At 36.2% G+C, this 13,754-nt stretch overlaps 1 protein-coding gene across 1 annotated transcript in view; it reads right to left on the bottom strand.

The window, feature by feature from the left end:
* LOC128030466 (RNA-binding motif, single-stranded-interacting protein 3) overlaps positions 1 to 13,754 on the bottom strand; it is a 124,098-nt gene that overhangs the window by 28,851 nt on the left and 81,493 nt on the right. Inside the window, exon 6 of the mRNA XM_052618127.1 lies at positions 12,605 to 12,684. Coding sequence (XP_052474087.1) covers positions 12,605 to 12,684 — 80 coding nt within the window. The remainder of the gene's footprint in view (positions 1 to 12,604; positions 12,685 to 13,754) is intronic.

Genomic DNA, 13,754 nt, shown 5'->3' with positions numbered 1-13,754 from the left:
TGATAAAAAATAGAGTAATATTACGAAATTTTATAAAAATTTAAATGAACTGTTTTATGTTTGTATATATTTGAAAATGCAATTTATTCCTGTGATGGCAAAGCTGACTCTTCAGGAGGCATTTTTCCGATCTTTAGTGTCACATGTTCCTTCAGAAATCATTTCAACTTTCCCAATTGGTTCTATAAAGAAACCTTTCATATTATCATCAGTGTTCAAAACAATATTTTCTTTTCAGAATTCTTTGATGAATAAACAGTTCAAAAGAACATGATTTATTAGAAATAGAAATCTTTTGCAACATAACTAAATGTCTTATTGTCACTTTTTATTAATTATGCATCCTTACTGAAGAAGGCAAAAAATAAATAAATTGGGGTTTATTTATATCAAGTTTTTCTGTGCTCACGCAAAACATCTCAAGGGTTTTTAGACTTCCGACGCACTGTCAAATTAGGGTGGTAATAGATTTATTCACAAAAGTCAGCACTATTTGCAAGCCGCAATTAACTATTATAGCACGAGTGGAAAACAGGTGGTACACAGAACTTTGTTGAAAAAAGATGCTTATTTAGCAGTTATTCATTGTCTGATATATACAGACAGCGCATGCAAAAAAACAACAACAACAAAAAACACATATTTGCTGGTTACAAATGCAGGAAAATGCTTCCCCTGTTTCAGGTGTTTCTGCCCATTTGTGTGTGTATGAAATCAAATCTGTCTGATTTGGATATGCATGATTCATCCCAGCAGCCCTAGTGAACACTTGATAAAGAAGAAGAAGAAAAAAATACATGCAATATTGCTTCCTAATGGGCTCTCCGCTGAAATCACTAGCCCTCCGTGGGGCTGACTGCTGTCCTCTCTCGGGTCAGAGGCAGACAGAGCTATTAGTGAACGCCCCAGATCAGATAGATTTCACCGAAAGATCACTTCTCCCCCTCATTAGAATTCTATCTTGCATAAACCCGATTATCTGGGCCCAGCTTTGTTTGTGTCAGAACAGCACTAAATCAATCACAACACCGTCGAGGACGAACAAAGCATGAATAAATCAAAATATAATGCGGTTTAGAAAATTTGGTTTGGGGAAATCTCCAGTTAGCCATGGTGTGAAATGACAGAGACTCCACACACTTGCCACAGTTTGAAGACCCGCTGGGCATGACACTTTATTTTACTGATGATATTAGCTTCAGATTTATTGATTTGTTAAGAATTTGGCATCCGATTTGGTGTGCACACTGGCACACAGCAGTTTGACTGATGGTCAAGCTGTTCACATGTACTCAATAACTTCATTCAAACTGGAAGCATGGAAGCCAAATGCAGGTAATCTGATGCTAATTTAACTGTCACTTTGTATTGTGGTGAAAGTCAATTGTTTATTCAATCAATGTCTACCTTGTATTAACAAAGACTTTCCTTTTTTTGGACTAAATGTATGTGCAATCTTTTCATGCAATACTAATGCAATGCATGAAAATACAAACGTGAATAATGTTTGCATTTGGTTTTTTCATACAAGTGTAGAAAATATGAATACATTTTACTCTGTTAAGCCATAAGCAACACAACATGACCTTTATAGCAGCTCCACTGAAAATATTTTCACACCTCAACTACTAACACATATTCAAGCTGTTTTCCAAACCCCTGATCCCTTTACCACACCTGCGCTTCCAGGTGCATACACCGCGTGCATGTATCTAATGTCAGCCACATAACCATGATCGATTGTGTGTCGTGTTAGGGCTGCACCATTATGACAAAAATCTTAATCGTCGATTCCTCCCTTGAAATTGTAATTGCGATGATTAATTACAGTTATTACAATTTACACTGAATGATGTTTATATCATTGTTTGATGCAAATGCATAGTGTTTTTTTATATGAAAATAAACAAGCTGAAAACACTCTAACTGAATTTTTTTTTTTGGTGCTTTTCTATAGTATTAAGCCTCATAAGTCAACTATACATCGGATTGGTTTCTTCTTTAAATTATAAAAAAGTTAAAATATGAATGGTGTTATAATGTTATACCACAACTAAAATTAAAATAATGGGAAAAACACTTAAGATAACATGTAGAAAGAAAAAAGATGCATAATTAAGCACGAAGAATAACATACGTGGATGATTAATTGCCACTTTGAACGATTACATAATTGTGGCATCCATGATCGTAATCACAATTTAGAAATTTGATTAATTGTGCAGCCCTAAGGCGTGGTTCAAAGGGCAAAACTGGGCCAAAGCGGGCATTTAGGAATAAACGTGTTTTACAAATACAAATATTTTCACTGATGATCTTAAACATTTAGAACCAACTGTATGCACTATAAATAGGGCTAAAGGATTATGAAATACATAAATAAAACTAATTTCTTTCTCTTGATAATGTAATGATGATTCAATTTTAATTGTGATTAATAGAATTTACATTTTATATTTAGGCTAATCAAGGCTGTTCTTGAATTAATGTTTTGATGTTTTATACATCTATAAATCCAGACGATGTCTAAAGAGTCATCTTATCACTGGCCCTCTTAGCAGAATAATAGTAATAAAAAAAAAACTGTTATCAGATTTTGAATAAATTATAGACGGAAAGCGAGCAAAGCGTCAATAATAGAATGCTCCCATCTTGTTATGATCAATAAAGCCGTCAATGCAAGTTTACACAGTATCATGAGACCTGCAGTTCAGCGCGAGCTCACTGAATATTAAAGTATGGCAGCCAATTTTTTACTCTATTAATTGTGCAGCTCATATATATGGAGAAACGTAAATTATTTAATATGTCAGCTCATGTTTAGGACCCAGTGTTCCTCTCACTCAAAAACATGGCAAAGATTTAAACGCACATGCTGGCATGATGGGACACTGGAGGAATCCTGAGAGCCTGCAGCATTTCCTGTATCCGAGGTCATGGGCATCATGTTTACATGTTTACGAGCGTTGTAAAGCCATCCATCTGACTTATTGTACAGCTCTGCAGAGCAGATCTCACAACAGAGAGTGTGGGGTTTTCATACTGCACTCCACCACATTAACCACTGCCATTCTCTCTAAAGACTACAGCCAAATCTAAACACCTTCTATTCCTGCCTCATGTGCGCTTAGGACACTTGTCACATCCCTGCAGAGAGAGAGAGAGAGAGAGAGAGATCATGCTTGTTCAAAGGTTATGAGAAAAGTGAGTTTTGAGGAAGTGAAGAGCAAAGAACTGGAAATGCAGCAGTTTTATAAAATGACGTGTGCAGATGCTCTCAGAAATTTTTTACTGAAAAAAAGAAAAAGAAAATTATACCGAACTCACCACTTGTGATGATTGGGTTTTGCTATGCAGTTGCAAATAAATAATTTAAGTCTATGGGATTTTTACCTCCAATTTTATCGTCAAAATGATCTCAAAATATGGTGACAAAAAATGTCCCTTGATGTTTTAGTCATTAAAGGGGGGGTGAAATGCTCGTTTTCACTCAATATCCTGTTAATCTTGAGTACCTATAGAGTGGTACTGCATCCTTCATAACTCCAAAAAGTCTTTAGTTTTATTATATTCATAAGAGAAAGATAGTCTGTACCGATTTTTCCCGGAAAAACACGACCGGCTGGAGGCGTGATGTGTGGGCGGAGCTAAAGAATCACGAGCACGAGTAAGCTTTTGCGTTCATAGCTGGAAGCTGTGACATTACCGTGAGGAAAAAACCATACAAAACAAATCATGGCTAGCAGTCAGATTCAGCGTATATTTATGATCCAGAATCAGATCCAGAGGCTGAAACTGAACGAGAGCAGCATCAGCAACGACGTCTCTATGTGGTATGTACTGAAACTGTGTATATTTGCTTAGCGGTTTTGGAAAATGACTAAGTTCCACTTTATGTCGTCTTTTTTTTTTTAAGCTGTACATGTGGAAAGTGCAGTTTGATGACAGCATCGTATGTTGTTTACTTAAAGTGTTTACGTGCCGATAGCTAAGTTAACAACAGAGAGATATTTTAAGTAGTTTTACTCACCGCCTGCGGTTCCAACACATGACCGTGACCCTTTTTCGTTGGGACTGCATTATCCTTAAGAAATAAACGATGTGCAAATCCGGCGTCAAACTGGGCCTTGTTTGTAAAACAAGCATCTTCGAAATGCAGGGGAACAAACACAAACACTTGGACAACTCCGTTGATGCTCTGTAAAAATAAACTCCATCCACTGGTCCCTTAATGCTGTTTTTTTTTTTTTTTTTTTGGTAATCTGTGCAGGGTTGTCTTGCCCTGGCAACCAAAAACACACTCCTTTTGTGACATTTCGCGACGCTCTCGCTCTGATCAGTGAATGTCTGTGCTCTCAGTGCTCTGCTATACGGGAGCGCGCACTCTTCCGGCAGAAGTGCCCTTAGGACCCAAGGAAATTCCGCTCCATCTAACGTCACACAGACCCATACTCGGAAAAAAAAACTTTCCGAAACTTGTGACAAACCGGAACCTTCAACGTACAATTTAATTTTTGAAACTTTGTCCATGTTTAGCATGGGAATCAAACTCTTTAACAGTGTAAAAAACTCAGTATGCATGAAATAGCATTTCACCCCCCCCCCCCCTTAATAAATTAAATATTCAAGAAACCCCATATAAAGGGAGAATTTTAGACTTTAATCTTTTATTATACTCTGAATTAAATGGTTTGTAAAAACATTGTTCTGTACATTTTACAGTTAATTACACTGCTGTTCAAATTATTTATATTTCAAATAAATGCTGTTCTTTCTGAACTGTCTTTTAAGAATCCTGAAAAAAAGGAAACAATTTTCAGCAGTGATAAAAATAAATGTTTCTGAAAGAACATGTGACACTGGAGACTGGAGTAGTGGCAGCTGAAAATTCAGCTTTGTTATCACAGGAATAAATTACATTAAATTGTCATGAGATTTCACAATATTACTTTCTTTTTTATACATTTTATTTTTGATCAAACAAATGCAGCCTTGGTTAGCATAATAGATTTGTTTTAAAAATACAACAAAATTCTTAACGACTCCAAACATTTGAATTTGTAATGTCTTTATTAATTATAAATAATTAAATAATTATTTACTTGAAATAAAAGTTAAATAAAAAGCAAAATATATCAGATTTGATCAAATTAATTAAAGAAATAATACAAAAAATTCATATTTTATTTAAAACCTTAACTATTAGTAGTAATGTCATGTATTAGTAGTAATGTAAAGTAATTGAAAAGATCATTTTGTGGTAAAGTGGTGACATATTTTAGTATGAGAACAATAATAGCAATGCATGCCTTAGCAAGCGCCATTAAATATAGAGAGTTAGAGAACAAATACAGTAAAAGGGAAGAAAGAAATAAAGAAGGAAACGGACAGAAAGAGGCACACAAAGATGTGAGAGAATGATATGCGCCAGCGCCCATTATGTTCCCCAGTAAGTCCAGGGAAAATAAACAATTTTAGCACGTCCTTTATTGAATTTCTCTCTTTCTCTCTGTCCCACACAGAGCGTGTGAGCGCTTTGTCTGAAGCACATACTATCCAAACATAAGACATCAGTAAGAAGCCAGCTCAGTGCTCATAAATACATCAGAATGTTCCAGATAACCTCCTCGCCTCAGCTCCGGGCCGCCAAACCCTTACCTGAGACCCCTCAAGTATGACCTCACCAGTGGAGCACAAACACTACAAGAACTGAACCCAAAAACAGTCCCAATATAACATCACTAGATCATCAGATTACTTGGAGATTTATCTGGGATATCTTACATTTCATTTCGATGGTGTGGTATGTAAACAGACAGAGGGCTTTGTAATAGATTACAGATATGTTCAAACAGTGAAACAATATAGTTGTCTAATGGTTTGGACCCTGCTGGTAGATGCTCTAACTACACCATCTGGATGCAAAAGAGCATCTTCAAAAAAAGAGAAAAGAAATCTATTTATTTTAAGATAAATCTATTTAAAAATATTTATTTATTCAGAATTTTCAACTAGGTTTCTCCCCTGATTTCTGGCCTCACCGCTGACACGCAGGCCCCATTCAACTGCAAGCAAACAAATTGTCAGAGAGAGTATCGCTCCGTGGCAGCTTGATTTCCCAGTCTCGAGTCGAGTGGAACCAAATTTGATGGGTCACCCCATTGTCGCACACACACACAAAGACACACTCAGCCTGGCCTCTCACACACTGACAGGCCCTATAATTTAGCCTCTCCTTCCATCAACGCAGACAGTGGGGTGTAAGTACTCTCTCTCACAGTCTCACTGTCAGTGGGCTTGTAAGCACTTCAGTTCAGGCCTACATTTTCCCTCAGTCACACAGCTAACAAACACACAAACACACACACACACAGCAATTTAACAAGTCAAGTCACTTTACTGATCAGCCCGTGGGAAAACACATACACCGAAACATAACCCTGTCCAACAAGCTGTCTGTCTATCCCAGGATCTTCAATTTAAAGTTCTTTTTTGGCATGACTTTTGGTGTATAAAATGAAAATAATATCTAGTATTTTCACACCATTTCCCCAAAAGACTTCCCCCAGGTCACTTTGCCCATGAATAGGGCGAGACGGAGAGAAGAAGGGAGGAAGAAGAAAAAAAAGAAGAAATGGATTAAGGTCGAGATCAGGATGCCGGCCAAATTGCCTGAAACCCTCTCCAAGACCTGACAGAACGCACATGCTTGACCTGGGCATGTAGAAAAGATCAGCAGAACAGAAAGAGCACTGGACGTCCCATGACAGGGAGCTCGTGCATGATGGAGGGGTCACGGCATTACACGATCGTCATCATTATCTACCCCAGCATCAGCATGTTGCCGAAGAGCCTGTGTAATTATGAGAGCATGCAGGCTTGATTGTCCCGTCGTGGCCTGTTAGAAAAGCCTGAGTAATCTGGATCAGGACAACATACAAGCAAACACACACCTACAACAGATGGAGACAAGAGAGACGAGGAGAACGACAGACCAAGTGATAGCAAATGCTTCATGAAAGTCATACGGGTTTGAAACAACATAAGGTTGAGTAAATAAAGCAAGAGTTGTTGTTGTTGTTTTTTTTTTTTTAGGGTGAACTATCCCTTTAAGTGGCAAACAAGGTTCTTTTTTTCTTCCGCAAATAAAAAATAAAAATAAAATCTGTGTAAGAAGAAGCTTAGGTGGATGCAGGTGTGTAACGCTTTTCTGTTAAAGAATACTGCAGGTTTGATTTCTTTTATGTCTGATGTTTTAATAACGCTACACCTGTTTGAGAGAATCTCCAGCTCACATCAAGTTTAAAGAGGAACCACTTGTGCAAAACATGCTCGTGTGATCCACTCACTAGATAGTAAGTACAGAGAGAGAGAGAGAAAGATGGAAAAGAGAAGGGGAGGGAAAGAAAATCGATGAGGCGCTATTTTTGAGCTTTAAACCTGGATATCAATACATGCACAGCTCCTTTTCAAGGCTGAATACATTATCAGAAGCCTGGCTATGGCTTTAGCAATATTCCTGACTTTAGATTGCACAATATCACCTCATTCTCACTCTCTGCCTTTCATTTCTCAGAAAAAGCTATTTCTTTCACAGGTGAAGGGATGAAAAAAAAAAAATCTGTCATCATTTATGCTCTCTTGTATTGCTCTAAACCTGTATGACTTTCATGGAGCACAAAAAAAGAGATGGTTTAAAGAATGTTCACACTGCTTTTTTTCTCTACAGTCGATGGGGAGCAAAAGCATCATAAAAAGGGGTCCACATGGCCTGTACTCTATATTTTAAGTTGTCTAGAGCCATATGATTGATTTATATCAGGAAAATTGTTAGATTTAAGTCTTTTCTCTCCTTGGTGTATTAATATGTGTCATAGTAATGCATATTTTGCGACTGAGTCATTCTAAATATTTTTGAAGTATTGTTTGATTATCTAAATGAGTCGTTGAGTTCAACTAAAATTATTGAGTACAGCCTACTGAATATCTGCTTTTGTGTTTCAAGAAAGAAACAAAGTCTAGTTTCATTAGTAAAAGCAATCGCAGAATATTCATTTTAGAGTAAAATGTTCCCTCAAGCATCAATCTAATTCGTTTGGTAGCACTTTACAGTCTGTAAACTGTATTAGTTAAAGGGATAGTTCACCCAAAAATCTAAATGAAGTCATTGATAATTCACCCTCATGTCGTTCCAAACCCGTGAGACCTCTGTTTATCTTCGGAACACAGTTTAAGATATTTTAGATTTAGTCAGAGAGCTCTCAGTCCCTCCATTGAAGCTGTGTGTACGGTATACTGTCCATGTCCAGAAAGGTAAGAGAAACATAATCAAAGTAGTCCATGTGACATCAGAGGGTCAGTTAGAATTTTTTGAAGCATCAAAAATACATTTTGGTCCAAAAATAGCAAAAACTACGACTTTATTCAGAATTTTCTTCTCTTAAGTGTCTGTTGTGAGAGACTTCAAAACAAAGCAGTTTGTGATATCCGGTTCGCGAACGAATCACTCGATGTAACCGGATCTTTTTGAACCAGTTCACCAAATCGAACTGAATCGTTTTAAACGGTTCATGTCTCCAATACGCATTAATCCACAAATGACTTAAGCGGTTAACTTTTTTAATGTGACTGACACTCCCTCTGAGTAAAAACAAACCAATATCCCGGAGTAATTCATTTACTCAAACATTACACTGACTGAACTGATGTGAAGAGAGGACTGAAGATGAACACCGAGCCGAGCCAGATAACTAACAAAACATTGACTCGTTCGTATTAAAGACATAATTTAGATTTTTTTGTGAACTATCCCTTTAACATGAATTAAACATGAACAATACTTCTACAACATTTATTGACCTTAGCTTATGTTAATTTCAACATTAGCAATAGATTATTAAAATCAAAAGTTGTATTTGTTAACATTAGTTTAAGCAGTGTGAACAAATATGAACAAACTCTGAATAACTGTATTTTCATTAACTAATACACAAAGAGTAGTAAATACAGTAACAAAGGTATTCCTCATTGTTAGTCCATGTTAGTTAATACCTTAACTGATGTTAACAAATGACACCTTTTTGTAAAGTGTTACCATTTGTTTATTCATACTGACAGCAAAACTAATATTTAAACTAATAACAAATATTTCCATACAAAATGTTTCTATAAATATTTTTTTAATAAATCCTGAAAACAGTATTTTCCAACAAAATATTAAACAGCTCAGCTGTTTTCAACATTGATTATAATAAGTGAATCAACATTTTATTTCTGAAGGATCATATGACACTGTACGACTAGAGTTATGCAGAAAATTCAGCTTTACATATAACATGCACACATTTGCATCGATTCAAATATAAAACAGCTAGTTTAAATTGCAATTATATGTCACAATATTAATGTTTTGATCAAATAGATGCAGTTTTGGTGAGCCAAAAAAAGACTTCTTTCAAAAACAAATACCAATCTTACTGACCCCAGTCTTTTGAATGGTAGACTGTATTAATATACATTATTATTCAGACCAGTCAGATTTCAGAGTGGACGAGGCCAGGACAAAACTACAGACAAATAAACCAAGTGACTGAAAAATGCTCATAACTTGTTGACTCAGATTTACATGGAAGACATTTTTATCGGTTGTTGCTTTATCATGTCGCACCAGGTTAACACACAGTGTAAAGGTAAAGACAAGACTGAGTTGGCCAGGAGTCTTTTAGTACTGAGAACAGAGATAGAGAGAAAGAGAGAGAGGGGGGGGGGTATAGATGAAGTCATCCATCATCCCTCTGTCTTTGGGTTTGACACCGAGCTGCACGCTACACCCCACAAATCACACAGCAACTGCCAGAGTTGCAGGCTGCCCTCTCCAATCTCTCTCTTCCTATTCTCTCTCTCGGTCCTGTCAGTTGCTTTTACACCCCTTCCCCAGCCCTCTGCCTATACCTATGCCTCCTTCAAACAGAAGACACACACACACACACACACAAATACTGCATCCAACAGGAATCGCATGTTCTCTCTCTCATCCACCCTAACCTCTCCAGCTGTTTCTTTTGCCTTTGCTCACATTTTCTCTCTCTAAGGGAAACAAGAAAGCTTTGCAACAGCAGGGGAACAAACACCAAGCACATCACTGAGGAACATACCCTGAGCTTCGCAAAACTACACCATTAAACAACACTGTTTACACATTTGGGTGTGTGCCTGTGATATAAAGTTTGTGTGGTTGTTAAAGGCGACAGAATTCACGTAACAAATGTCTCTGTTCTTTTTGAGCTATTGAGTGTTTGCTTATTTAAAGGAATATTCTGAGCTCAATACAGGTTCAATGAGCATAATGTTGATGACCAAAAAGTAAAAATGAAAAATGACCAAAAATGGAATTACAGTGAGGCACATACAAAATAAGTGCATGGATACATTTTTGGAGATTTATTAATCAGAAATGTGAAGCTTTAAACTTTATAAAATCACTTACATAAATTAATTGGTTAAAATTGTTTTATTTGCTGTTTAAATATTTTTTATTTGTTTATAAGAGTTTTGTGTTGTGAAGTTGTGAAATTTAATTGAAATGTCTAGTAAACTATATTTTCATATTAAAATCATTTAAACATTCATATGGTTTATGTCATGGCTATTTACTGTACCAATGCGGTACAGAGTTTGGCTCCAATCCTAGTCAATCACACCTGAGCATGCTAATCAATGTTTTGGGGATCATTAGAAAATCACAGGCAGGTGACTTTGATCAGGGTTGGAGCCAAACTCTGCACCTCATTGGCCCTCCAGGGCAAGATTTGAATAACCCTGGTTTATGTCTTGTGACTATACTTTGAAACTTTGAAAGTATTTTAAAGGGGTCATATGATGCAATTTAAATTTTTCCTTGCTATTTGGATTGTTTCAAGCTCTTGATGCATAAAGAAGATCTGTAAAGTTGCAAAGACTAAAGTCTCAAATCCAAAGAGATATTCTTTATCAAAGTTAAGACTCTGCCATGCCCTCCTAAAACAGCTCATTCAAACACGCCCCCACATCTACGTCACTTTGTTGAAATATTTGCGTAATGCCGCCTAATGTTCATGAAAAGAAAGAAGGCTTGTGACTTGTGTACTTGTGTACTGCAAACACATACGATCTTCATCACTGTGTCTGTCACGCAACTCTGTTCCCCTTTCGGGCTTGAACTGATGGTAAAACTATAAAGACATTATTAACTGTCTTTACATTTATTTTGAAAGATGAAGCTCACGATTATGGAAAGGGGCATTAGATTTCCGATGAGTGCTTGCGGTGTTTGGCCAATCACAATGCACTGGGTCAGCTGGCCAATCAGAGCAGACTGCGCTTGTCGGAAGGAGGGACTTTGTAGAAAACGATGTGTTTGAGAGAGGTGGGCCATAGAGGACATGATGTACAGTATTTGAAAAATAATGTCTTTTTTGTACATTAAAGCATATCAACATATTCTATTACACCAAAAACACAAAATAATGATCTTTAAAAAAGCATAATATGACCCCTTTAACGTTTGCAGATTGGCCCTGTTCATTTTTTTCTTCCTAGGAAGCTTATATAAGCTTTCTTTTGATTTATGGTATGTAAGCATAGGACAATATTTGGCCGAGATACAACTATTTGAAAATCTCGAATCTGATTATAATGCATATTACTAATCAAAAATTAGGTTTTGATATATTTGGTAGGAAATGTGCAAAATAATTTCATGGAACATGATCTTTACTTAATATCCTAATGATGTTTTTGGGCATAAAAGAAAAATTTTTTTTTTTTTTTTGGCTATTGCAAAAAATATACCCCAGTGACTAAACACATTTGGAATTTGAAATTATTTTGGAATAAGGCCAAAACATAATGCCAACCAAACCAAACCCAGTTTTTACAACCCAATTTAATGTAGCTAGATAAAATAAAGTCCCGCCCTACATCACATCTCACTAATATACTGTATCGCTCTGATATACGTCAGGTAATGTAAGTTAAATGTGTTCTAAATGCTGTCTTCAGTTTAAATGTTTTTCTCTAGTTGGCTATATGCAGTATATTCTGTTGCCCTCTGGGAACTGTTTTCTTCAGGCACACCAGGCTTAAATTAAACCTTAATCAACCTATAAATCAGATCCTGTCATATAAAGCTGATGAGCAGAGCGACTCAAAGTGGGGGGACGTGTGCGTCCTCATACAAGAGATTTGGATCCAACTGAGCTTATGGGTTTAGTATATATCTAAAGCTTGACATGTTGAGTTTTGATGTATTTAGATGAACAGAAATCAGAACATATTTAATATTTAAAAGGACAGTTATCATTTACTCACAAAAACATATGGGTTTGGAACAACATGAGGGAGCGTAAGGGATGACAGATTGTCATTTTTGGCTGAACTATTCCTTTAATATACAGCTGTATGGAGAGGGACTTCAGAACTTCAGAGCAATGAGATTTTAGTGTGGACAGAACTGTGGAAATAGACAACAAGTGGGCAACAAAAGGTCTTGGTGATTGTCACTTTATCGCTTTGCACCGGGTTAGGATACAATATTGTTAGAACACAGTGGGTTGTTGACACTTGCCTGGCACTCCTGGTGGGGTTTTGAGGAACTTTCCATTGAAATGTTGAATCACCACGTCACATTTCTCGGTGGACTCCATTCTATGACAGAAAGAGAAGTGAAGTGAAACACACAGCATGAGGCAAATCAGAATTAAAGTCATCAGTCATGACCGCAGTGAAATCCCATTGAAAACCGAACAGCTTCTTAAAAATCTGCTTTATGGCGTTTCTTCAGCTAGGGACATGTTTGGCCCTGTGGACTTGTAGAAAATGAACTCTATTAAAACACACTTTCACTAATTGGTCTACTTACAATTTCCAACAGTGGATATACATTCATCACAGGAAATGTTCTGCCTTTTTCTTTATTTCATTTTTTTTTTTTTCAGAATCAACAAATGCAATTTCCTCCATGTTTAAAATAATGTATTTTAATTTGGTTTGATAACATTATGCAGTTGAAAGGAAATGGTTGACTCCATTATGAGGCTAACCTCACAGCAAACATTTTATGAATACTAAATATACAGATTTATAATATGTTCACACTTTTGAATAAAATGACAAATGTACAGCAACAACATGATTAGAACAACAACGTTCTGCTCACAAGTGACATTTAACTTGCTTTTTCTTTGTTTTCTTCATATTACATGTCTCATATTTCACATCAACCTGTTCTCCGACACGTCTCGTCTCTTTGATAAACAAGTACAATAACTTTTGACAAATTATGAAAAATTATGATGGACAACAAATACATAAATAAACAAACAAAAATTATGGACCCACTTTAAATTAAGTGGCCTTAACTATTATGTACTTGCATTTTAATTGATAATTTAGTACAATGTACTTATTGTGTACATACATGTTTTTACATTGTACTTATATTTTACATCTGTATTTAATTTATGTAATTACATTTATAATTACACTGTTGACCCATACTTTACACCTTAACCCACCCTTAAACTTACCCATACCCCCAACCCTCTCCCTAACCTTACCCCTATCCCACCTCAATAGCAGCAAAAGTGTTTTACAATACAATATGAACACAATAAGTACATTGTACTTATTTTTTTTAATGTAAGTACATAGTAGTTAAGGCCACCTAATATAAAGTGGGACCAAAATTACCTATTTTTATTTCACTATGTTTATGT

Source organism: Carassius gibelio, chromosome A16 (assembly GCF_023724105.1).
Source record: "Carassius gibelio isolate Cgi1373 ecotype wild population from Czech Republic chromosome A16, carGib1.2-hapl.c, whole genome shotgun sequence".
NCBI lineage: Eukaryota > Metazoa > Chordata > Actinopteri > Cypriniformes > Cyprinidae > Carassius > Carassius gibelio.
The sequence above is the reverse complement of the archived record's forward strand: the minus strand, read 5'-3'. Positions and strand labels throughout refer to the sequence as shown.